General features: G+C 38.7%; 1 protein-coding gene across 1 annotated transcript in view; it reads right to left on the bottom strand.

Annotated features, from left to right (window-relative positions):
* Nucleotides 1–24,646, bottom strand: part of UVSSA (UV stimulated scaffold protein A) — a 47,829-nt gene that overhangs the window by 18,923 nt on the left and 4,260 nt on the right. The window contains exons 4-7 of the mRNA XM_063157953.1: nt 23,052–23,492; nt 21,866–21,975; nt 21,141–21,269; nt 7,509–7,620 (exon numbers count right to left, since the gene is read on the bottom strand). Of these exons, the coding sequence (XP_063014023.1) occupies nt 7,509–7,620; nt 21,141–21,269; nt 21,866–21,975; nt 23,052–23,492 (792 nt within the window). The remainder of the gene's footprint in view (nt 1–7,508; nt 7,621–21,140; nt 21,270–21,865; nt 21,976–23,051; nt 23,493–24,646) is intronic.

Here is a 24,646-nt window from a genome sequence, read left to right as displayed (position 1 = left end):
ATAAAAAAAAAAAAAAAAAAAAAAAAAAAAAACCACAACAAAAAAAAAACCCCAAAAAAAACCAAACAAAAAAACCCTGAAAAAACCCCACCCAAAAATATTTAAAGTTCCAATCTCTGCACTAGAAAACTGTCTGCAGAAGGACCAGGAATAAAGAAAATGATAAATAAATACAATAGGAATGGATTTAAGCAGATATCTAGGTTAAATAGCAGAAGAAATTATTTCATTACACTTATTAAGCTGTGGACTTGTTCAAGAGGGAGAATGGTGCCTCCACAAAAATGTGCTTTTAAACAGCACTTCAGTGAAATAATAATGCAGGAACTTTGAATTTATGTCTCTGGAAAGGGGGCAGGGCAGGGCTCCATCTCCGTTCAGGTCACAGGCTAGAAAGGGAAAATGCCTTTCTCAGGTGCTTTAATCAAAGTGAAACAGAATTAACCAAAAACATTGCTGTTACCACACTTTAGATTCATCAGTATTTGGAGAAGTAAACTTCCTTTAATGACAGAAACAGTTACAAACAGGGCCTTTGGCCCTTCTCAGTCAACCTGGTTAAGAATATGTCATAAACTATCTGTAATGCAGAATTGCTCAGGCTATATTTAGCACTTAAACTGCCTTCTTTTTCCATTTTTTTAAAAGGAAACTTTCTGAAAAGCATTATTTAAAGTAAGTAGTTTGAGAGCACTTGTACTATTTACGAATAGTAAAAAAAAAATGCAGAAGATAGCAGCTTTGTTTCACTCACCACACCTCTCATCTTCAGAGAAAATATGTGCTATGTATTAAAAGTTCCCAGAAAACCCTATTTTTTCCATTTCTTTTCCTATGGTGTTTACATGATTGCTTGCTCACAACACTGGCTTGGTTGAGGAGGAGGAGAACAGCAGAGACAAGCAGTCAGCAACAGACAGGAAAGGCAAGAGAGATAAATGGACAGTGTGACATTTAGACAGATAAAAATCACATCTGGAAGATCAATATAGGAATTCTTAAGAGTTACAAGAGCAAAATATTTTCTCATTGATTTCTTATTTTAAACTATTAACAGAAAAATAGCTAAAAATAGATAACACTAAGACATCAGTAACATCACCTCCACTGTGGAGTTTTTAAAAAGTATTTATGTATGAAAGTAGGTTTTGCTAACAAGATAAAGACAAGAGTGACCAGGCAGACAGCCCCAGCTAAATGGTGTCCAGTGTCAGGGTGGGGTTGCTTTGTTTTGGTTTTAAAACATAGATGGATTAAGTACAGTTTTTAAAGTAAAATTCCTCTCCAGAATTCTGCTGTTCTGTGTGGTTTGTTTAACAAGTACAGTACTGGGTTCAAACTGTGCCAATAGCAGCTTTGAGAAAGAATCATAAAAGTGTTTAAATCCCCCTTTTTGTTTAAATTGACCAAATGGCACCTATTGCCTGAAGCAATAAAGTAGCCCATGTCCACAAGATAAATCTATAGCAGGAAAGAGAGAGGCTGGGGTTTCAGCTGAAGTTAGGCTGCTGAATGCTGACATTATTGATTTTAGCTAGTTCAGCTGGCCTTGTAATTAAAATGTAAATTTGAGAAAGAGATTATGTCCTGACAGAAATGGTGGGATTAGGGGGAGATAAAAGCCCCTCAGTGAAAATTCAGAGAAAAAGCAAGCCCAGGTTTCCTCAGCTGTGTGGATTTAGACCAAATCAAGCTACTTCAGATTCACTGAAGTTTAATTGAAAAAACAGAGACAGAATATAAACAAGTATTACGGACTTCACCTTTCCTGAAAAAAAAATTAATAATTTCTGCTCCCCATTTGTTGAATCTTAGTCAAGCCAAGTGGATGTGATTTATAACAGACACTGTCCCAGATTGTCAGGAAAATCCAGCAGTTCAGGTCCAGTATTTCCCCTCTCACTCCACTGTGCTCACAATGAAAATGCCTGCTGGTATTTTACTCAGGAAGCACAAGAAGCCTTGGACTTTGCAAAGCTTCCCAGTATTTTGAATGTAGTTATGAAGGTAGTTATGTTTCATTTATGTGAAATCTTGGAATCCTTCTTTCAAAATTCAAATTAAAGAAAAAAGATAACTAGGGTAGTTAAGGAGAAGAGTTCACTAACATTACATAAACACTTACTTTGGGTTACTGGAATTACAGAATATGTTGATATAATGTTACCTCTCATTAATTAACCCTACTTACTACTGCTTTACAATCATAGCTAAGAACAAGAAAAAGACACAAACATACAGCATTTATATCAAGCCCTTTCTATGCCTTACACCCTCACCTTTTAAGCTTCTTCCTTATGATTTTGCATCCCCTGGCCATTGCACAGACCCTCTGAGGGATACTGCTGTGGCAAACTATTTGAAAGTGTACCAGCATCTTGTGCAGTGAGTATTAATTTCCAAGACCTTTAGCAGAAATCAAGTATATCTCATAATCTGTTAAATTTTTTGGGAATTTTTTTATTTACATAGAAGAACCTCTCCTGAGAACGAGGAAAGTTTCCATGACCAGCTGATCAGGGTGCATCAGAAGTATCTACAGTCAATACTTCTACTTGGATGTTGAAGTATTTTGTTGGAAGGGATGATCATGTTTTTTCATAAATGTGAAAAGTTGATCTTTATTCCAAATACTGCATTACAAACAGTTTTACTCATTTATTGTCCTAAGTGTGGCTAGGTCTCTGTAGGTTCGAGCTGTGCTAAAAGAGGTTCACGCTGGATGTTAGGAAAAATTTCTTCACTGAAAAGAAGAGTTAAACACTGGAAGAGCTCCCTGGGAAGTACTGGAGTCACCATCCCTGAAGCATTCAAAACATGAGTAGATTTGTGGTTTAGTGGGCATGACAGTACTCAAAGGCTGTACTTGATGATTTTAGAGGTTTTTCCAATCTTAAAGATGATTCTGTGATTCCATACAGGACTTGTGTTTGTGCATATACAGGTATATCAAAACACACTAATATAAAGAGGCAATCTCGTTTGTAAATGTATAATTAAATACTTCTACAGTTTTATATCCCAAGAGAAATGGAGACCACACATGCATTTGATTACAGAAATTCTGGTCTGGGTTTTTAACTTCAATGCTGAATATCAGTATTCAATGCATTTATGATAAATCAACACAAGCTATTTACATCACGTAACAACTACATATTTTCTACTGGTTTCTTTTTTAAAGGATTTATAGTATTATTAATAGAAAACTTATTCTAGATACTAGACTTGTCAGGCTGAGAAACACAACTGTGTTACCTGCATTTTCCAAATTTAGGAAAAGGAACCCGAATTTCAAAGAGGTAAATAAGTAATTCTGCCTAACACCCCCCCTGTAAAGCCTGATATGCTTTTTCCCTTTAGAGAAGTCAGGCAAAAGCCTTATTTAGCTTAGACAGTGTAATTCAGAGTCTCAAACTCAGCCCCTGACAATGGTGCTTTACACACCTGGAGTTTGCATGTTTGTTTCTGCTGAGGTCTGCACTGAGCTGTTTGTCCACATAAAACTGCTCTCCACATCCTTCACATGCAGGGACAATTCCCTCAGAAGTTCCTGAGGCATGACGACCAGACAAATCAAACCTGACTGAAAAGCTGGACCCAGACAAACTGAGAACTCACTGCAGTAAGGAAGGAAAATGCTTAGGTATAGTTTTTAATTTCCATCTAGCCAGCACAGGAGTGTCTGTTCAAGGATTCAACAGCAGCCACTTAACACACAGAGAAGTATGACTGAGATACCATCAGATTAGGAAAGGCAGTCTGGGGACACCTAACCCAGAAAAAGCACATCATATTGTGAGGAAGAGAGGGAAGAATTTCAGAAATGGACAGAAGTAACTCTTGGGAACTGTAGCTTTGATTCCCATATGAAAGAAATCTCAAGCAGACTCCAAGATGCAATGTGAACCTGTATAATAGCTATCAGAGACCTAAAGACATTCAGCTTAAGGCTCAAATATAAGAGAAATAATCTTATTAACCAGAGTAGAAATAAAGGTTTGTGACTGCACAGTCATTCCTAATATAACTTTGGATAAAGATGAAACTTGATAAGCAGCAGACTGCTTCCATGCCGACAGTCCCAAGACAGATGGGTTCCTCCATCACCTGTAAAACAGCACCAGGACTCCCCTGTCCCCAAAGCACCATTGCATGGGTAAGTAATGCTTGCAACGAGACAGACAAGAACTGCCAGCTAAAGTGGTGCTTTGGACTAGAGCTGAGAACTGCTCCATTTTATGTGGGAAAGCACATCCCTCATAAGAAATCACTTCCCATGTGGGTCAGAGCTCAGCTGCAAGCCAGGCCAAGACCACCAAGGGCAGGCAGGGATCTCTCATTCTTTGGCATCAGCCCAAAATTCTGTTCTATGGGACAAAAGCAGGGTCAGGGCTGCAAGGTTCCATCCCTTACCTCATCCACCCTAAGGTTTTATACCACTGGAACCAAGAACTGACCAGCATGTGGCTGGAATGTGGAGAATCTCCTGTAGAAAGATTTTACTCCCCCAAAAGTTTTCCTTTAAATGAATAATGGCTCCATTTTCCAGGGCTGAGCAATGCCAGCCATACAAGGGCAGGTCACTCATCAGTGCTATCAGCAACATCAGTGCCCAGTGGTGAGATCTGAGCAACTGTATGAAAATTATTTCCAGTGGTGTTTCTTTTTCAGCCAAATATTCCTCTTCAGCACCACAGTGTATTTGAAATGACCCTGTGGTCCCACAGGAGAGCTGGCCTCGTGTCAGCTGCAGACATCAGATGCAAGTGTAAATAAGGATTATACAAATGGGAGGTCATTAAAATTCTGGTAATGCTAATTTGGCATGACACCTCTAATGGGTTATATCTTCACACTTCAATTATCTAATCACCTAAATTCTTTTAACAAATTTACATTTCATTTTATACATCAAGATTCAAATTGACTTGTTCAATCCTACCTCCACCCAAACTGCACCCATGCTCAATTCAATTTCTATATTTAATATCATCACCAATTTTGAGACTGTAGTTATTAACCACATAAACACACAGATGATACAACTGCACATGTCTATGTACTTATGCACAGAACTTGTCCTTCTAAATAAATTTTCCTTTTTAACAAGTTTTCAGTTCTCAGGAAAAACACAAAATTTACCTTGTTGGTAGGACACATCTTTGTGAGAGAAGTGAAAGGAAATAAAGTGACATTTAAATCAATAATTTACATGTCATGTTTCAATCCATTTCCACAGTCATGTTTTACAGCTTTGTTTTCTGGTTTTCTGTATTAAGTAAACCTGGCTTGTTCAGGAAAAGTAACAACAAAAGGAAAAATAGCTTTTAACCATTCACACTTTCCACATAACACTGAGATTTTATTTTACATGGGAGGTCTGATGTTCCAGTTAGAACATTCTACTCATGCAGACTTTCATTTTCTAAGCTGTGATTTTCAGGAATTCTGAGTTTTCAGACCACTTTCTAAACTGGGAACTAACATAATAGTTTTAAATGGCATTAAGTAAAGCTGAATGTCTTCAGAAGCATCAGGAATGATTACTTTCTTTCAAAATGTTATTTTTTAATGAACACATCAGATAAAGAACACCTAAGTGTGACCATTAGCTCCTACATAACCACAGGTACACAAAATGAGAGGTTTTGTTTTCTGATTGATTGACTTCTTCACTATAATGTATTTTCCTATCAGCAACAGTTTAAATACAAATTGGGAATTTCTTAATCCATTTTGATTTTTAAAATATCCCTGAGTAGATAGCAGGGTTGTTCTTTTATCCTTCCCTGTAAGAGGGAATTCAAACAGCAGCCAAGTATTTGTGATACAAAGGGTGGTAAGATGCTTTATTTTGGAAAAATGTGTGTCCATGAGGAAGATGGGATAAGAGGGAAGAGGTGAATACATTTCATTTCCAGTGGAAGCTGGCAAGTACAAACAGAACTTTTGCATGTTAGAATTACTTAGGCTGCTGCTAAAAATGAAAAAACGAGTTCCAGGTGGTAGCTGCAGCCTGACTTTTATGAGGTAAACTGCAGAAATGGGAAAAATAAGCATCAACAGGACTGATAAAGCCACAGCAACAGCACCAATCTTACACAAATACTCATGGACTTGCAGAAGCAAGACATGCTTAGAAGTTTTTTAACTTAAAGCTTTCTGATGGCAGCTACCCTTCTCCACAATATACTGAAATCTTGGGAGTCCTCAAATATACTGAGTTACACAGAACTAAAGCTGCAGATTTACTAAGCAAGAGGCACAAAGGACAAGGAGCAATGCACTGAAACTAAGATGAACTTTCTTCAGTAACACCACTCTCAATTTCACAAGAACACAAGTAAGTATAACTTCATTTAAAAATTATCTACTTTTACTAAGAATGCAAAATTATAGTTTGTCATCTGGTACGTGCTCTGTGGCTGTATTCTGCACTTGAAGGCTGAGCTGCATTTAAAATCTTCTGGCAGCAACACCCGAACAAAAAGAGCCACCCTGCAGAGCTCTAGGCTGGCCATTCCATGGGAGGAAGGGGCTGTGCATATCCAGCTGCTACTGATGATGGAACAGCCCCTTACCCCAGACTGGCACCAGCATTTGTGACATTCAGGCTCACTGCCAACCTCACCTGGCCATCCCTTCACTCCCAGTGTGTGCTCTGCACCCCTACAAGCACACAGGGTGCTGCTCCTGGCTCTGAGCTCCTGAGGAATGGAATGGAATGGAATGGAATGGAATGGAATGGAATGGAATGGAATGGAATGGAATGGAATGGAATGGAATGGAATGGAATGGAATGGAGTAAGCTGTGGAAGATGATGTGTGCTCTGCACCCCTACAAGCACACAGGGTGCTGCTCCTGGCTCTGAGCTCCTGAGGAAGATGATGGAATGGAATGGAATGGAATGGAATGGAATGGAATGGAATGGAATGGAATGGAATGGAATGGAATGGAATGGAATGGAATGGAATGGAATGGAATGGAATGGAATGGAATGGAATGGAATGGAATGGAGTAAGCTGTGGAAGATGATGTGTGCTCTGCACCCCTACAAGCACACAGGGTGCTGCTCCTGGCTCTGAGCTCCTGAGGAAGATGATGGAATGGAATGGAATGGAATGGAATGGAATGGAATGGAATGGAATGGAATGGAATGGAATGGAATGGAATGGAATGGAATGGAATGGAATGGAATGGAGTAAGCTGTGGAAGATGATGTGTGCTCTGCACCCCTACAAGCACACAGGGTGCTGCTCCTGGCTCTGAGCTCCTGAGGAAGATGATGGAATGGAATAAGCTGCTCGTCTCAGTTGCTCCTGCCCCTGAAAGTGTTTGTTTATCCAGAGCCAACCACTGCTCTGGTGTCCATGTAAGGACTTCCTAGAGCAGGCAGAGATTACCCTCACTGCTGATCACTTTATTACTTCAGCATGGCTGTTTATTTACCTTGGTGCAGCAGTAACACACAGGGATAAAGCTTGTCACAGCTGGGCAAACTCACCATATTCCTTCCGCAGGTGGTCTGGAATGTGGGGCTCATAACCTTCCTTCTCAGGGACCTCCACAAACTCATCTTCATCCTCATCCTCGTCATCATCATCCGAGGCTTTCATCTACAGAGATATTTTTGTTGGGGTTATTTTCTCTTTATTTCCATGTGAAGACTGTTTTTCATTTCCCTTCACACTGAAAATATTTTGCAAACATCCTGATAGCCCTACTGAGACTTCTCTATGTCAAAAGTATTTCCCTAATTATGTATTTAATCTTTATCTAAGATTAGGCTTTTGCTTAACATTTTATCTCTAAAGCCGTTCTCTATCCTAAGGGCTTCCTTAAAGCCCCTTTTATCCAGTAAAACACATGCACTTGGTGAAGTCTGATAAAGTGTGAAGCTATAAAATAAGACCAAAAAATCTTAAAATAACATCAAGATTTTGCCTTTATGAGCAAATTACAGCCTTAACTCTTCTCATTTTGATGATTTTACTCATTTACCAGCACCCAATCTGTGGCATGTTAAATGGTATCACAAATTGTTTAAGAGTTCAAAACCAGAGCAGGCAAACAGCAGGGAAGCTGATGAATGGGCAAGCTAAAAGCGACCCCAATAACAATATTCAGATCTGTATGCTACAGTGGTTCATTGTGTTTCTTCACAACAGCCCTAAGAATAATTTCACACATTCATTTCTTAAGTGATTTGGTACATTCCAACCATTTACCCCACCAGACAGCACACACTACTCTGATAAAGACCAACAAAACAGGATTTTCCTAAATGTGCACTTGGTCTGTCTTGCAGTCTGAAATTGAGGATCTGTGAGTAGGTGAAACAAAAAAAGGAGTTCCAACTAACCAGTGTAATTCATCCACATAAGTGGCTTCCCTATGTATAATTTTACCTAGCAACTGCTGTGTATGTGCCATCAAATCTATACTTCTTCTAAGCTTGTTCCATATCTGAAAATGATTTTTATTTCTAAATTGCACATAAGCTAAAAGAATCTGTGTCACCAGACATGGCCTGTACTATCAGAGCTTTAAAAAGGCAAATGCCAACTGTCCTAAAAAGGCAACAATGATGGAGACTTTAAGCTTTATTTCCTTTGTCCATGTTCAGAGTCACCTCATTCCCAACAACACAATTAGCACTTTATTATTGTATGTTTGCCATGTGCTTTTACAAGAAAACAGTAAAAGGTATCCACTAAATCCAACCTCAGCACAGGCTATCACTTCTTCCACTTCATTGCAGCAACCCAATTGACAAGGAATAGCATAATTTTCACTATTTTCAGCTGTGTTCTTTACTTCTACTAGTGCACCTGGCTTCTGTTAATATTCATACCAACTACTCATTGTTACAAGCACCAGAGCATACTGCAGGTTTTGCCTGCAGCAGAATTTCCCCAATCTAATTCACTACTCTAATCTTGTGTCACAGCTGAGTTCCTTTAATCATACATATACTCTGAAGCCAAAAATCCAGCAGCTAACCTTGGTTTATCAAATGTGGTTAAAAAATTAAAATAAATAATAACTTGAAAAAAACCCAGTATATCTTTTTGGTCATAATTAATTGTAAGCTGGACTGTATTAATTTCTAACAAAGAATGTTAATTGCTATTAATACAAAGACATACATTAACACATAATGAATGGATGGTAAAAGTTAGAAGTAAAATTCTACAAGCAGGACAACATTATAATTTTCGTGTTCAGGTTCCATTTCTTACCTAGCTATTAAAAAAATATTTAATCAGGATAAAATTTCTCATAGATGATCTCAGTCTGCAACTTTGTGTCATAATGTACAAACTGACTAACTTTCACATCATAAAAAGGGAAAGTAAATTCAGTATATTCCCTTTGTTTTGACTCAGTCTGTAAACAAATAAACAGCAACAGGTTTAAGGAACAGAGAAATAGTGTTAGACAACAAGAGGACAAAAGTTATCAGTCCAGCCTGATAACTTAAGTTGCCAGATTATACCTAAAATAGCAGGGATACAATGTCAGTACTTCCTTGCATGTCATATCTGAGAGACTAGAGGGAAAGCAGAGTACTATCTTTAATTGAAATTTCACCTAATTTGTTCATATCACTGGAAGCACATATCTCTCTGTATGGTAATATTCTAAAATTCAGTGGATCTCACTAATCCTCCACCTGAAAACTGCACTGGAAGCAACTTTCTGTATTACCTGCATGATCTAAAACTTTAAAGCACGTGCAAAGCCTGGCAGAGAAAAGGCATAATCAGATGCAAATTCACTTTGTTTAGGTACAATCCATGAACTGTGCATTCAAGTACTATAGAAAACATTAATCATAGGAAACTGTAATTTTTGTTATCAGTCTAACACTAATCAAAAGGGAAACCTGTCACTAGCACTGACCTGTGAAACGTCCCAATTATACTCTTCAGAAATGACAGGAGCACTTAACTTCCTCACTGGGTAAATGACGACAATCAATCAACTTTGAATAACAATGAGCCACGGAGCTGAAAATTATTTTTTGTATAGAATCTACCCAGGAATTTATGAAAGGTGAAAAGCAACCCAAGGTTTTAGGGGCATTATGGCTTTCAGCTAGTGCAGCACATATCAAACACTAAACAGAATTTATGTGTTTTAATTTTCTAAAAGGTAGATGTGGACTTGGTGCTACAATGCATAACATATAATGCCAGATTTTAAATATGGGGGTCATTTTCATAAAATATTATGCGTATTGTTCACACCCTTGAATTTCCCTGGAGCCTTCTATTAAATTTAGATTTCCTGAAAAAAAAATTAACTGCTTAGCTAACTATCAGGAATTAAGCCCTCTTTTCCCTTCAAACAAAGTCTTTATCTCGATAAAATCCTTAACAAGTGAAATAAGTTATCTTTTTACATTAAAATATTGAAGTTGTCACTGTTGGAAATTCAAGAAGTTGCACAGTAATAGCAGGTAGTTATATCTCAATTTACTTCATTCCAGTGGGACTTTATCAGAACCATCCCATTTATGTATGTTTGTTCCATTTCCTTGCAAGAGAAAGTGGGAGAGCTCATGGGCAATATTGTTAGTTAGAAATGTATGCTTTTTTAAAGTTCCAAAAAGCAACTTCTACAGAGGTAGTGGGAAAGCTCAACCCCCTCCTATTTAGGTTTTCACTACAGGAAAACTTTTTCAGTCAATTAAAAAAGTTAAAATAAACAATCCACCATTAAATCAGAGAAATAAATATTTAAGACAATAGTTTTAAGTGGCCAATTAAATAAATTGTAATCCTTTTAGGAATGAGGGGTTCGGGTACTTGCAACCATGACAAAGGATACTAAGATAAAAACAAATGAAATTTCTAGTGTGCCATGGCTGAAGGGAATAAAGCATAAGAGCAAGTGATAAATACCACAATGGAAAGCTTTTCTTGTAGTGTACAAGATTAAATACCTCGAAGATAGGTAGTCACAAACTGCTTGTTTCTCAATCATCTGTCAAAGAATGTGAGAAAGAAGCTCCTGGGTTCAAATCCATTCTAATTATCAGGTGATATGAGGAAACTCTAACACAGTTATCAGAGATGGAGGGTGAACAGCCCCTCTCTGTCACCAGGGAATGGCCACCGGATCCCCAGACATCAGGGGCTGCTTGCACCACCACTGCTCCTCGGGTTCCAAGCAAAGGGAATTTTTAGCCTGTTAATCTGCTCTGAAATGCTGATATTTATTTTTGTATTTATTTATCTAAGTCATAGAAAGATGTATTTGCAAAACTATGTGTTGGTTGTTGGTTTCTTTAACATGGCAGGATCACTAACTAGGTAGTAGCTATAATTCCTGTGAGAAGAAATGGGATTTAGTTAGGCAATTTTCAGAGTGTTGAGCTGGACTTATTTACATATAAGAATATGGTTTCAAAAAAGACAGAAAATATACACATATTCTTTTCACTGTGATCACTTAGAACATTTTCACAATTTTCCAGATTTTTCACTAAAAACTTAAAATAGTGCTGACTATTCCAACTAGACAAGTGCAATCAAACAATTTCCTTCCTAACTCATTAAAAAAAACTTGAAAAAACAGACGTTTCCTTATTACTCTGCATCATTAAAAAACCTGGGAAAAGCACTGGATGCCGGTAGGAATGCAATTGTTACTTTTACTTTGCAGTCAGTGCCCAACAGCCTCCATCTGTTAGTGCAGCTCAGGGCTACCAGAACCCCAGTACAAGGCCTTGTTCACCCATCCCAAACAGTAACAAATGCAAAAAAGCCTCCACCCACCACACAGCACCTGGAAAGATGTGAAGAAAAGCCCTTGATCCTTTGCTCACTTTTATACAAATTGACTGCTACATTCTGTTAAGAGGATTTAAAAACCCGAGTCTCTGCAATCATAATTAAAGAAAGCAATAAAATTACTGAAATATAGAATGCAATCAGTTTATAGGGCTAGATGTACAGCCACTACTGATTATTTTAGAAAACGAAGGAAGAGAAAAGATAGCACATGAAGAAGTCACATCTACTCACTAAAACACCACTTGCAAACTACAGCTGGGACCATTAAATAAATTTTGCATGGTCTAATTAACTTGGTTTGCAATCTCAATTACTTTTCACCCAAGAAATCACTTTTGTTCAGTTTTATGCATGCCTGTTTCCCTTTTCTAAAAAAAAAAATGATGTAAGGCATCCTCAGACAAGTGAACTCTAAACTTCATTTGTCTTTCAGCAGGCTTGATGGCTATGCATTTAAAAACCCATTCTATCTTATAAACTAAAAATTAAATGTACTCAGCTGTGATGGTCGTCATTGCATCTGCTATTTATATGCTAATACCCTCACTGAAAGATCTTGCAAATTATTCCACCATGCCAATATCTCATGTGCATCTACTCAAAGCCAACTAAATATTTTTCTAGAAGATTTTGGTTGGGGAACCAGAATATTTATTGCTGTAGAACCTAGTTAGAGGGGCAACCTTAAGCACATGCATTTTTTATTCAACCATAACACAAAACATACTTCAGGCAGGTTAAAATGAAATTTGGGGATATTCTATGTAAGAAAACAGTGACCGGGGTAAAAATCTTCAGTGCCAGTAATAGAAACTGAGTAGTCAAAACAGTGTATCTTTAATGTAAAGACACATTCCTCCATTTCCATTCTTTTATATCATCCAACACAGGGTGACATGGACATAAATGCTGGCACTTGGACAGATTTTAGAACCATGCTTGAGTTTTCTCATGTGCAACACAAGGAAAACACAAACTACTAACAGAGCTGTATTTATAAGAAGCTCCCACACAGCCTCCCTCCCCTTCACTTTGTGATATGAACATAAATTCAAACTCCAGGACTGCAAATTAGATATGTGGTCCAGGCAAAGCACATTTTATGTTCACCCGTAAAAGTATCACCATTCATTCTGGGTGTAGTTGCTCAACACCACATAAGCATCTTGGCCAGGCTGACTTTTATTTAGGAATGCACTTTTCACATTAGTTCCTAATTTCCAGGGGTTAGTATAAACGCTTGAAGGGTTCCAGCCCAACACTTTGCCAAAGTACACTGGGGAATGAACATACCTTGCTCCAAATTGCTTTAGCAAGATAACAACTACCTGATGAACCAGTTTTCCCTACAGCAAGAGTCTGAGAGGATTCTCACAGTCCTGCAGGGGCAAGCTCAAAACCCAGCTCAAAAGACTTTGCATCTTCATGAATCCTTTCAGAAAAAACTGGTATGTCCAAGAGACCCAGTGGACCAGTGTGTGCCTTCACAGTTTCAGAGGGCAGAAAATAAAGGCAGTCTAGAAAACTGGTACATTGGATAAATTATTACCCCAAGGCAAGTTCAGTATTTCTTTAGCAATAACCACTCAGATGTATTTTCATACCTCACTACTGGAGCTCCTACCATCCACCAAAATCGTGGTTGCATAAATCATCTAAATCCTTAAGCAGGTACATCAAAAAGGCCAAGTTCTCTTGCACAATCCACATTTTCCAGAAAGTATCAGATTCAGGGAAGATGCAGCAGTTTTAGTTTAACTAGTGAAGGTTTCCAAGTCAAACAATAACAGGTAGATACATATCTCAATTGAATAAACCTAATTAATTACAGACAGGTAAAAAATTATTCTATGCAAGATACACATAACCTTACATGCATTTCTGATTGTGGATTTCGGGTACAAGACATTATAGATGTGAACAGATTTACTTTCATATTGCTCATCAGCTAAATTTAAATGCATTAACGTATGTTTCAAGCCCAAAACTTTTCTTCTTTTTCCATTTTTATAAATACACACTTAGCAATGTACCTCTATGAGCCTCACAAAAAAATTCACTTCAATACACAATTCCCCCTTGTAAGGTAGGATGGATAAAAAGCAGGAAGCAAATTTGTATCTCCTACTTAGAGAATACACACTGCTCAGTATTCACAGATGAATCAAGGGAGATGACCCTTGGGCCTGAAAAACTTAAATACTTAGCATAAGGGTTAAGCTGATGATGGAGACATCCTCCTTTATTTTCCACTCTATTAGAGGAGCTCCAAATTGCATTGTGCGACCTGCGCGTCACACGGGGCTCAGAGGTCGTCACAGTGACAGCCCCAAGAATTCATGGCTACATCTGCATAACAAGATATTTTTAATAACTTCAGAGCAGTGGCAGGCTGCATGGCCAGGGCAAAGCATAGAACACACCACAGGAACACTCAGCTCTTGGGAAGAAACAAAATCCAAACGCATCACCCAGCTATCAGGCACTTTACCAAGGGACTGCTGTTCTGAGGGCTAATTTTACAGTGTTTTGTTTTATATCAGTCCTACATCCGAATAAAACATAAAAAATAGAAAGCTCTTTTAGCTGAAAAGTGATCCTTTAACAGAAATAATAAGAACATGACAAACATGACAATAAAAATAACACCAATTAAAACAGGAAGGAGGGAGAGGAAGCATTAAGTATCTGTATGACCCATTTACTAGTCCGTGTTTACTTCTACAGTTATGGTTGACCTGGCTTTTTTGATAAATATTACCTAGACAAAAAACCCAAACCATTTAAATGTTGCCTGGGCTACCAATTTGATCACACACCTATTAATAAATTTTACTGTTTATTCTGACCACATTACATGCTAACAATGTATAAATCTGGTAAAGAACATCTTTAGGAATAATGCTGCTGTAGTTATCAAATATTCCTATATTTCTCCAAAGGAAACATACTAACAATCAACATCAACTTATCATTTAAACCTTAAAATTAAATGCTTCCAGTTTTCATAGAACAACTTCTTGGTAAGAGTTGGGGTTTCTGTTAAAAAGCAGCACCTGGGGAAAAGACTTCTCTACAAAGGTGTCTCTCTTGCTGCATGGTCTGAGCATGTTTTTTAGTAAATGTGGTTTCAGTTGTTTCTAACCCCCAGAAACAACTTCTCTAAAATGAACAAGAGAAAAAACTGTAAGGATGTGAGTACAGGAAGGTGTTACAGAGAGCTGTCACCAGGACAGGATTCTCTATAGCTACAAAAGCAGAAAAGAAATCTAAAATTCAAGTGCAGCTCTTTTTTTTTTTTCCTAAAGCAGGCACTAGCTTAACAAAAAGACAGACTTGAAAAGAGCTGGTTATAATGCTACAAATTTATTAGGTAGAAATAACTCATTTGAATTGCTAAAATGCCAAACTAGTTGAAGACAAGGGGAAAAAAATCAGCAAGTGTTGTAACAAGTAACTGGCAGAACTCTTGGCTTAATTTATACCCTATTAAAATTTCAACCTTTTAATATATTTTGGGACTAAATAATTAGCAGCAAATATTTAAATTGTAAATTTGTAATAATTTTCTGATATTAATCTTTCTGAAAAAAATCTTCCTTGTATTATAGTGAGGTTTGAGTATCAGGTTCTGGACAACACAAGGACAGGCTCCTCCAAATCTAATTATTAATGGCATTATTGAGTTCAACCAGATGTTTCACATGGATAAAATTAAGTACACGAATAAATCAAGATCCAAGCACATGCTTAGATTTGACAGAAGATAAGGAAAGGTGAGACAAAAAGTAATGAATACAGTTAATGAAAAACTATATAACCCTGGTAGTTAATGTAATTTGAAATTTAAAATTCAAAGTGTACCAGGTCTGTTAAATGATCCCTCTGCTGACAGACACGTGAATGGGATGTTACTCACATCATCTTTCCTCCTGGATTCTGTCTGCCTAAGTTTTAGGCAGCCTCAGTACTAAACTTCCACACTTCCCAAAGTAATCACATAAAACATAAGCATACTTAGAGTGTACAAAATCCAGCTAATGAGCTACATTTCTATTAACAATGTCAGGATTTCAAGTATTACCCTAGTGGGTAATTCTTTATGGAGAGGATGTCAGTGAAAGGTGGCATGCATGATTTAAAACACAGAACATACTTGTCCTCTCTAAAACTGCAAGATCATTTGCATTTAATCAGCAGCAAATTAGACATTAAACAAGAAATTTTTAAATCCAGTATTATAAGAAAGCAAGGAGACATTGAGAAACAAATCTATATCTAACCAGAAAAAAAAAATTAATAACAATTTGATGGTAAGTTATTCCTGCAAAAGAACTGAGTCTACAGTAGTGTTTAAATAAAACACCAGCCTAAGGCAATAATTACAACTGTACTTTTATAATAACTCATAAAGTCACCAATTAACTTGAAATCTCTCTGGTGCTGCTGTCAGAGTAAGTTTACCTGGAAACACAGACTGAGCAGATGGCTGGCTCTGCATCAAGGTGGCACAGAGAAAAACGCGGAGCACGCAGTTTGCACTCCCTCTGCTGGGCGCTGGAATTATCCTGAGCAGGCACTCAGAGAAGGAAGGTTCCTGTCTGAGCACCGTGCTGCTGTCAAATAAAAGCCTTTTACAGCTCCCACCCTCTTCACCCGGACCCAGCCATAACCCAGACTCACAGAAAAATGAGTATCAAAACCCTCAAAATGTTTACACCCTCAAAATGCACTTTCACTGTCAGAAACCTGGCACCCCACACAAGCATTTAACTACAGTGAACATAACCCATGTAAGCACACAAAAACTCATTTGCCTTTGACCAATACAGGCAGTCTGTGATTTTTTTTTTTTTTTTTTTGTCCACTCTCCACCCACTTGAAAAAGTAACAGCTTGTAAAAAATGCCTTGAGTTCTGATCTGCTGGGGGCACAGCAGTGGCAATGGGGAATGTGTGCACTGGGCAACTGGGATGGATTTATAATTATAAAATCTGCTTCAAGAGATTTGTTTCTATCAGTTAAAGGATAACCTTTGTTTTTCTTTTCCCTCTCCTCCCACAGCTCCTGAGAGGCAAGCACAAAGCACAGGCTGCTCCTGCTGGCAGGGTGTAAGTGTCACACAGAAATGATGGCCCTCCTTGTAATTAAGACTCTCTGATGGTTTGTGTTCGTCACTCTCATGGAGGAGAAAAGTAAAAGTGGTTATAGCTCATGTCACTATAAACCATTTTAAGTCAAAGTGTCTCACTGTATAAAGTTCTGTGCTTTCCTTCAAGAGACTTTGTATAAGGCAAGTTCCCCAAACCTCCAAGAAGTTCACCTGTGGTTTGAAAAGCAGTTTGACATTTTCATTTTTCAGTAAAGCTAAAAAAGAACTTCAGAGAAAGTAACTTGTGCTAATTGTCTAACAGGCTTAGATTGCCAAAAACTCCTGCCTTGTAGCCTTGTGCTCTGTGATATGGAAAATGAAATGAGAAACAATGGGAAGCATGGATGTAATAATAAGGATTTCCAAAAGCACACACCTTGTGAACCAAGCAAATATTTCTTCTGTGGAATCAGGCCATGTAACCACCAATTTCTTGCTCTCAGTCTAATTTACATCAAGCTACACTGCTGGTATATTCATATTTCAGCCATATCCATGTGTAACTGATCAGCTAAAAGAGAGTAGCAATGACATATGGCAGTGGTAAGGCACTCCAGGACCTTCCCTCTTTGAAGAGGCAATTTAAATCTCTGTGGGATTGAGAGTTACAGTGGAGTTCACAGTAATAAATCTCCAGTTTCATTGTCTCTCAATAAACTCTTCCCTTTATCAACTTTCTTGATCTCAGTTTGAGGATGGGTAAAGCCTTTACTCCCTCTGTTCCCAGACAGAACAGAAAAAAAGCACAGACTAAAACAGATGAAAAGGGGGTAAATCAGTGACCAGAGAAACCTGGAGATTGAGCATGAAGAAAAGGCTAAAAGTGCCTGCAGAATGGGCAAGCCCAAGTCCCCAGCCAAGCTGCCAAGCCCCTGTCAATCTATTTTATATTTGCTAATTAAATAAAACCCCTCTCTCTGAAAGAATGGTTTGCTGTGGTGCAGGATCATAATAACAGTTGAAATAGCAAGTGCACAAACAATTCACTTTTACATTCCTCAGTGAGGGATACAGCCACCTCAGAGTGCAGAACTGCCATTCACCTTTACAGTGTCCAGTTATAGATACAGCCACCTCAGAGTGCAGAACTGCCATTCACCTTTACAGTGTCCAGTTATAGATACAGCCACCTCAGAGTGCAGAACTGCCATTCACCTTTACACTGTCCAGTTATAGATACAGCCACCTCAGAGTGCAGAACTGCCATTCACCTTTACAGTGTCCAGGTAAGGATACAGCCACCCCAGAGTGCAGAACTGCCGTTCACCTTTACACTGTCCAGGTAAGGATACAGCCACCCCAGAGTGCAGAACTGCCATTCACCTTTACACTGTCCAGGTAAGGATACAGCCACCTCAGAGTGCAGAACTGCCATTCACCTTTACACTGTCCAGGTAAGGATACAGCCACCTCAGAGTGCAGAACTGCCATTCACCTTTACACTGTCCAGGTAAGGATACAGCCACCTCAGAGTGCAGAACTGCCATTCACCTTTACAGTGTCCAGGTAAGGATACAGCCACCTCAGAGTGCAGAACTGCCATTCACCTTTACATTCCCCAGTTAAATATACAGCCACTCCAGAGTGCAGAACTGCCATTCACCTTTACACTGTCCAGTTATAGATACAGCCACCTCAGAGTGCAGAACTGCCATTCACCTTTACACTGTCCAGGTAAGGATACAGCCACCTCAGAGTGCAGAACTGCCGTTCACCTTTACACTGTCCAATTAAATATACAGCCACCTCAGAGTGCAGAACTGCCATTCACCTTTACACTGTCCAGGTAAGGATACAGCCACCTCAGAGTGCAGAACTGCCATTCACCTTTACACTGTCCAGTTATAGATACAGCCACCTCAGAGTGCAGAACTGCCATTCACCTTTACACTGTCCAGGTAAGGATACAGCCACCTCAGAGTGCAGAACTGCCATTCACCTTTACACTGTCCAGGTAAGGATACAGCCACCTCAGGGTGCAGAACTGCCATTCACCTTTACACTGTCCAGGTAAGGATACAGCCACCTCAGGGTGCAGAACTGCCATTCACCTTTACATTCCCCAGTTAAATATACAGCCACTCCAGAGTGCAGAACTGCCATTGACCTTTACACTGTCCAGTTATAGATACAGCCACCTCAGAGTGCAGAACTGCCATCCTCTCCCACCACAGAGATGGCACAGACCAGCCCCAAACCCATCGACGTGGGACCCTGTGCACTCAGCCAGTGATGCCCACTGTCCCCCTCTGCTCACTGAGCTTTATCTCCAGCTGTGTTCAGCCCCACACTTGAGCAGGTCCAGCACTTGTGGTCCCCATGTGCCACCAAATCCCATCTGGAAGGACAGGGGGCTGGGAGCCAGGGCTGTGCAGGACAGCCAGGCTGCCACTACTGCTTCTCTTGGGGTCAGAGACACAGAGACAGCAAAAGGGGCATGGCAAGAGCTGCAAGGACACGAGGACACCTGGACAAAGCCACACACCTAACACAGGCAGCAGTGCTCTAGTGAAGAGGAGATGTGTGCAGTGTTTCACATGCTGACATGTAAATATCTGACAGATGGGGATTCAATAACCATGGCCTAAGAGATTCTGTTTATTTTGTTCTACTAGACTCCCAATTTGCCATGCTTTTATGTTTCAATAAAGTCATCTGACACATGAATAAAATATAATTTATGCTGTTTGCTTCTGCTGTACAAAGCTCTCTGTGTTCAGGTTATAAATTTAAAATAGCTCAGCACTAACACTAAATTTAGTTATTTTCCACTGGAGAGAAACCCTAGGAATATTTATATATTGTTTTCAATGCTTAAGTTAACTCAGTTTACATTGCTTCATTTTGAAAGCATTGTGAGCATTATGTGCTTCCTATCTTTTTCTCCTTTTAAAAACAGAATTTATTAGCTTTCAAATTAATAAAGTTATTAGTTCTAAACATGCTATAGAAGCATACAGACAGCACTGGTCACTCTAAGTGGTAACAATACCATTGTAAACACACACACATCCCATTCACACACACACACAAAAATCAAGGCTTGAATGTCTTTTACATCTTACAAGAAATATAGCAACCAATATTCCATGCAGAGGTGCAGCAAATGAAGTCCTGTCAAGCAAATGGCAGGAATGACAGCAGATGTCTGGATTCCTTCATAGCTGGTTGCATAAAGGTAGCACACATATTTCACTGGAGACAAAAGCCTCTGACAAGACAGTCTCTCAGTACTTTTCATTCAGAGTTGGCATTTTTGACTGGTGTGGCACATCAGGAGGTGTTAAGATGATGAACGAGATTAATCTTGATTTAGCTTCATTTGTACAATGAAGGCAAAGCCTACAACACTCAGTCATGGCTAAATGAGGCTACACAATTTAGCTCAAGGTGTTATGTCCAGATCAAATCCTTACAATCCAGTAAATCCAAACCAGACTCTAGTCTGGACTCTGACCCAAAGCACTCATTTTCATGTCAAGCTATGCAGTTATTTCATTTCATCACAGCCAACAGAAATTAGTATCATGCAGCTCTGATTTTTATCTATGTAAACAGGGGATACACTTCTTTTTCGTTCTGAATAATGTATTTGATCCTTCAGCCTGTTTACTCACAAAGTCTACCTATCTCACAAGAACTGTCATAGGTAGTTAATCTTTGTGAAAAAAGGTTGATAATCTCTGTGAAATAAGTTTGATGCTCTAAACTTTCCTATCATAACCTTAATCACATTACATGTTTAGTACAGAGTAAATGCTACAAAGCAGAGAGACTACTTTCCTGAACTGAGAGAATCTCAGAGTTTAGCAAATTGTGAAAGAACATGAGCAGTACAGTGTCTATTGAGAAATATGCACAAAAGAAGCTGAGGATTTAACAGTGTTACACATAAAGCAACCAAGAGTAAATAAAATCTGCACTTACCCACTTCTCTATCCTTAACAACAACAGGGATGCCATAAACAGTTTTGTTCTAATAACCAGGCCCCTGGAATATCATACAGGTGTTTACTGCTCCTTGAGGGAAGCTACAATCAGCTGAATTAATGTACTTTACAATAAAACCTGTGTTGGAAAGTTTCCCAGGTTAGGGCTTAAGAGAAAGAGCATTTTTCTGTATACAAGCTAAACTTTACTAATGGTTCTCTCTAGTAAAACAGAATTTTAAGAAACTCACCACTTTTCTTTTTCTTGCTCTAAAGGAAATGTCCATTTCCTTGTATTTCTTCATAGCAGTCTCCATTTTATTCTTGAGTTCAATGGCACATCTTAGCTGATCATCATTGACTCCTGCTCTGGTAAGCAGCTGCAAACCAAGAAAACAACACCCTTATTCTCTTCTAGAAATCTGAGCCAAAAAAAAAATAAATTCCAGTTTTCCCTCATAATTAATGAAATAACATCACAAATTCCTTTGCTGTACAAGTGACAATTAATGAAGCCAATTCATTTTCTATCCAGACTAGAAAAACTATCAGCAACTAGTGAAGCCAAAGAATGAACAGACATTAAAAACATCTTCTGGAAGTGCCCTCCAGTAGGCCAAATTGCACTCAGGAGGCTCCATGATACACTGCTAACCTGATAGAGAGCTGTCTAACAAAAATAAGCTGTGTTTTACTTTAAGACTTTGCAAAGAAGCCAAGTTTTACCTATCTTAAAAAAAATTTAAAAAAGAATTGCCTATAGGTACCACACCCAAGGCTGAGAGCTACCCAACAAGCTCCGGCAGTGTCCTTTAGTCCACCCTTACTGAAATGGAAATCTTCTCTAATTGTTCCTGCTTCTTCAACCTTCATTTCCTTTTCGTTCACTCTCCCTCAAGCTTTAGTGTATCCCAGCCCTTGTTTCACCATCTTTTTATTAAAAAATGAAGAAAAAATAATTAATTCTTTATCCCACCTGAATCCAGGACTGCACAGAAGGCCAGAACTTATTTCTGAGAAGTTTGTGAGCATCCATGACACTGTTTATGATGGCAGTATTATCTTCATTCTCTTGCACTTTTATATCTGCTCAAAACAGGGGAAAAGAGTTAGTGCAAGACATTTATGGTATCTGTACTACAGGACTTAAAGAAGGCAAATTACTCTTTCTAAGACATTTGATCACTTCAGGGGGAGTTACAAACATCAGAATGCTTCTCTGCTCAGTATTAATTATTCTGTTACTATCCACACACTCAAAAAATCTGAGGAAAATATGAAAAGTGTTCAGTCCAACATGCCAGAAAGAGTTGTTAAGCCATCATCAGCAAGGAATGACCAAATAAATCACAGACAGGTTCAGTCTTTTCACTATTTTCATTACATCTTGTCCCAAGTTCAAATGAACTGGGCCTTATTGTACCAATTTCTTCATATTCAATACAAAATAATCTCTACCCTGGTAGTAACAGGGAATGGATTGTAAAGAAGCCAAGCATGCCATTATCCAAGTGAAAGTTATACTTTTCACCCATTGTTGTCAGCAAACAGAAAAGCAGACATCACCCTTGCTGTCTGCACATGGAATTCCCTTAGGACAGGAATTGTAAGAGATTTCCAAAACACAAACCATCCTGATTTTTCTACAGGTAACTCACACTAGCAAAGTTATACAAAAATGGTATGATCATTTGCTAGCAAAACTACTTTCTTGCAAGGAAGAAGTTTAAGAAACACCCAATTGTAAGATTTTTAAACTATCAACTTATTCCCCAGCTACAGAGGGAAAGAGGTGAATAGCAAAGAGGAAGAAAGTTGTATTTGATAAACAGATTGTTTTTAAACACAAAAGACTCATCATAGATACTATGAAGTGCTATAATGGGCTCACAACAACTATTACAAAAGTTCAGTCTTAGAAGGTAATGAATGAAATCTGCTAATCACACACAAGAACACCCAAAACCAAGAACAGTTACTAGAGGAACAAGAAACAGAAAAATAAAAAATAAATTAAAAAAAAATCAAAGTGATGTCCAGTAATCCCAAAGCAAAATGGTGTCCAGTAACCCCAGCATTCAAGTAAAGAAACAAAAACACAAGCACAGAACACTTCAGAGAAAGGCTGCCTCCAGCTACATGTCAGAAGTTTTTCCAGGTACCTGTGGAGATTTCAAGGTCTAGAGTATATTTATGTGAAATAAGCCCATGGTTCCTAACAAAAGTCTGGTAATCATCATCATCATCATCATCATCATGGAGATCAGGGCCACTGTATGGAACATCTGAGCGTGTGCCTCCATCCAGCTCTTCTTGCTCAGCCTTCTCATCTGCCTCCTTGCCTCCATCAGCTGTAACACCCTGGGAAACAGGAAGGATGTCCTTGCTGCAGCAGGGCTGCTCATCATCCATGCACCCCAAGGAGGATGGGGTCACTTTCCCCTGGGAGGACAAGGGGCATGCAGGTCCAGCCTCATTAGCAGGTGTTTGTTTGCTGAGCACCGGATCAATCTCGTTCATCCCAAAATTGAGAGGATCTGGCATCAGCAGCTGGAAACAGTTCTCCATCTCTGTCAGTGTGTCAGCAATCTCTTGGGACATTTCTATCAAGACACAATTGTTTTATACAATTGTTAGATACTGTAAAATGTTAATGTCTCCAGAGCAGACACAGAGGTACAAAGCAAATATGACTGCCAAAGGGGGAAGCCATTTATCCAGTGACAACTGAGCCATACAGATCTTCCTCTTCTACAGAAATTGTCCTTATAAAAGTGACAATCCCTAAGCAGGAAATCTAGAATTTCAGAATCTACATGCCAGACATGTAGAATCAGAGCTCCTCCTTTCCTCAGCCTCTCTAAATTTCACTATGTAAAGATGACTCAAGTGTTTCATAGAAGTTGAAGGAAAACAAGGTTCAAGGAGATATTCTGAGTGATCTTGGTGGGTATTCATTTTACAGCCATGAATTTTATTGCTGTGTGTAGGAATGGCCACGAATGTATGTTATTGCTCAAAGAGATGCTACTGATACAAGTTACTTTAAAAAAGTGAAATCTCTTTAAAATTCCACTCTAGCGCATGAAAACATTTCCAGCATGCAGAATAAATGCAGAAGACACAATTGCATGCATCACATATAACAAATTTAATTAAATAACGCTTTAAACTGCAGCATAATACACTCACTATCTCTGTTATTCTTTGGGGTGACAGAGATGTGTCTGCTCTGCACATATTGCTCACAGGCTCAGGCCCCAGTTACAGTTTCTAGCTGCACCGTGACACTTCTCACAATTATCCCACACTGCATCCAGGATTCCTGAGCAGACCATTGCCTGTATTTCTGGAACACAAGGACTGTATATTTAACATAAGTAATGCCATAGACCAACAAGGCATTGGGAAGTCTGTGCCTAACAGAAATTAAGTCACTAGCTGCAAAAAGTCTCATGGTTTGTTTACTTGGGGTCATGCACTCACACTTTACTGAATTAGAGACCAGATCTTTACTTGATAACATTTTCTTTCTTTCCCATCTCTTCCTACTGAACTCACAGGACAGTCACTTCTTTCCCCTGATATTCTTTAGGTGAGAGAAAGGGAGGGCTGAGCTCCAAATGCAGTATTCCTGCTTTCTGTGGTCAGCTATTACCTGGATAGCTATTCTCTCATTTTATATAACCTCTAAAAAGGTTGCTTTAAAAATGAGCAAAAAAACAAACAAAAAAATGCACTAAAAGAAGCAAAGCAA

This window comes from Melospiza melodia, chromosome 5 (assembly GCF_035770615.1).
Source record: "Melospiza melodia melodia isolate bMelMel2 chromosome 5, bMelMel2.pri, whole genome shotgun sequence".
Classification (NCBI taxonomy): Eukaryota; Metazoa; Chordata; class Aves; order Passeriformes; family Passerellidae; genus Melospiza; species Melospiza melodia.
This window is presented reverse-complemented; position numbering and strand designations above follow the sequence as displayed.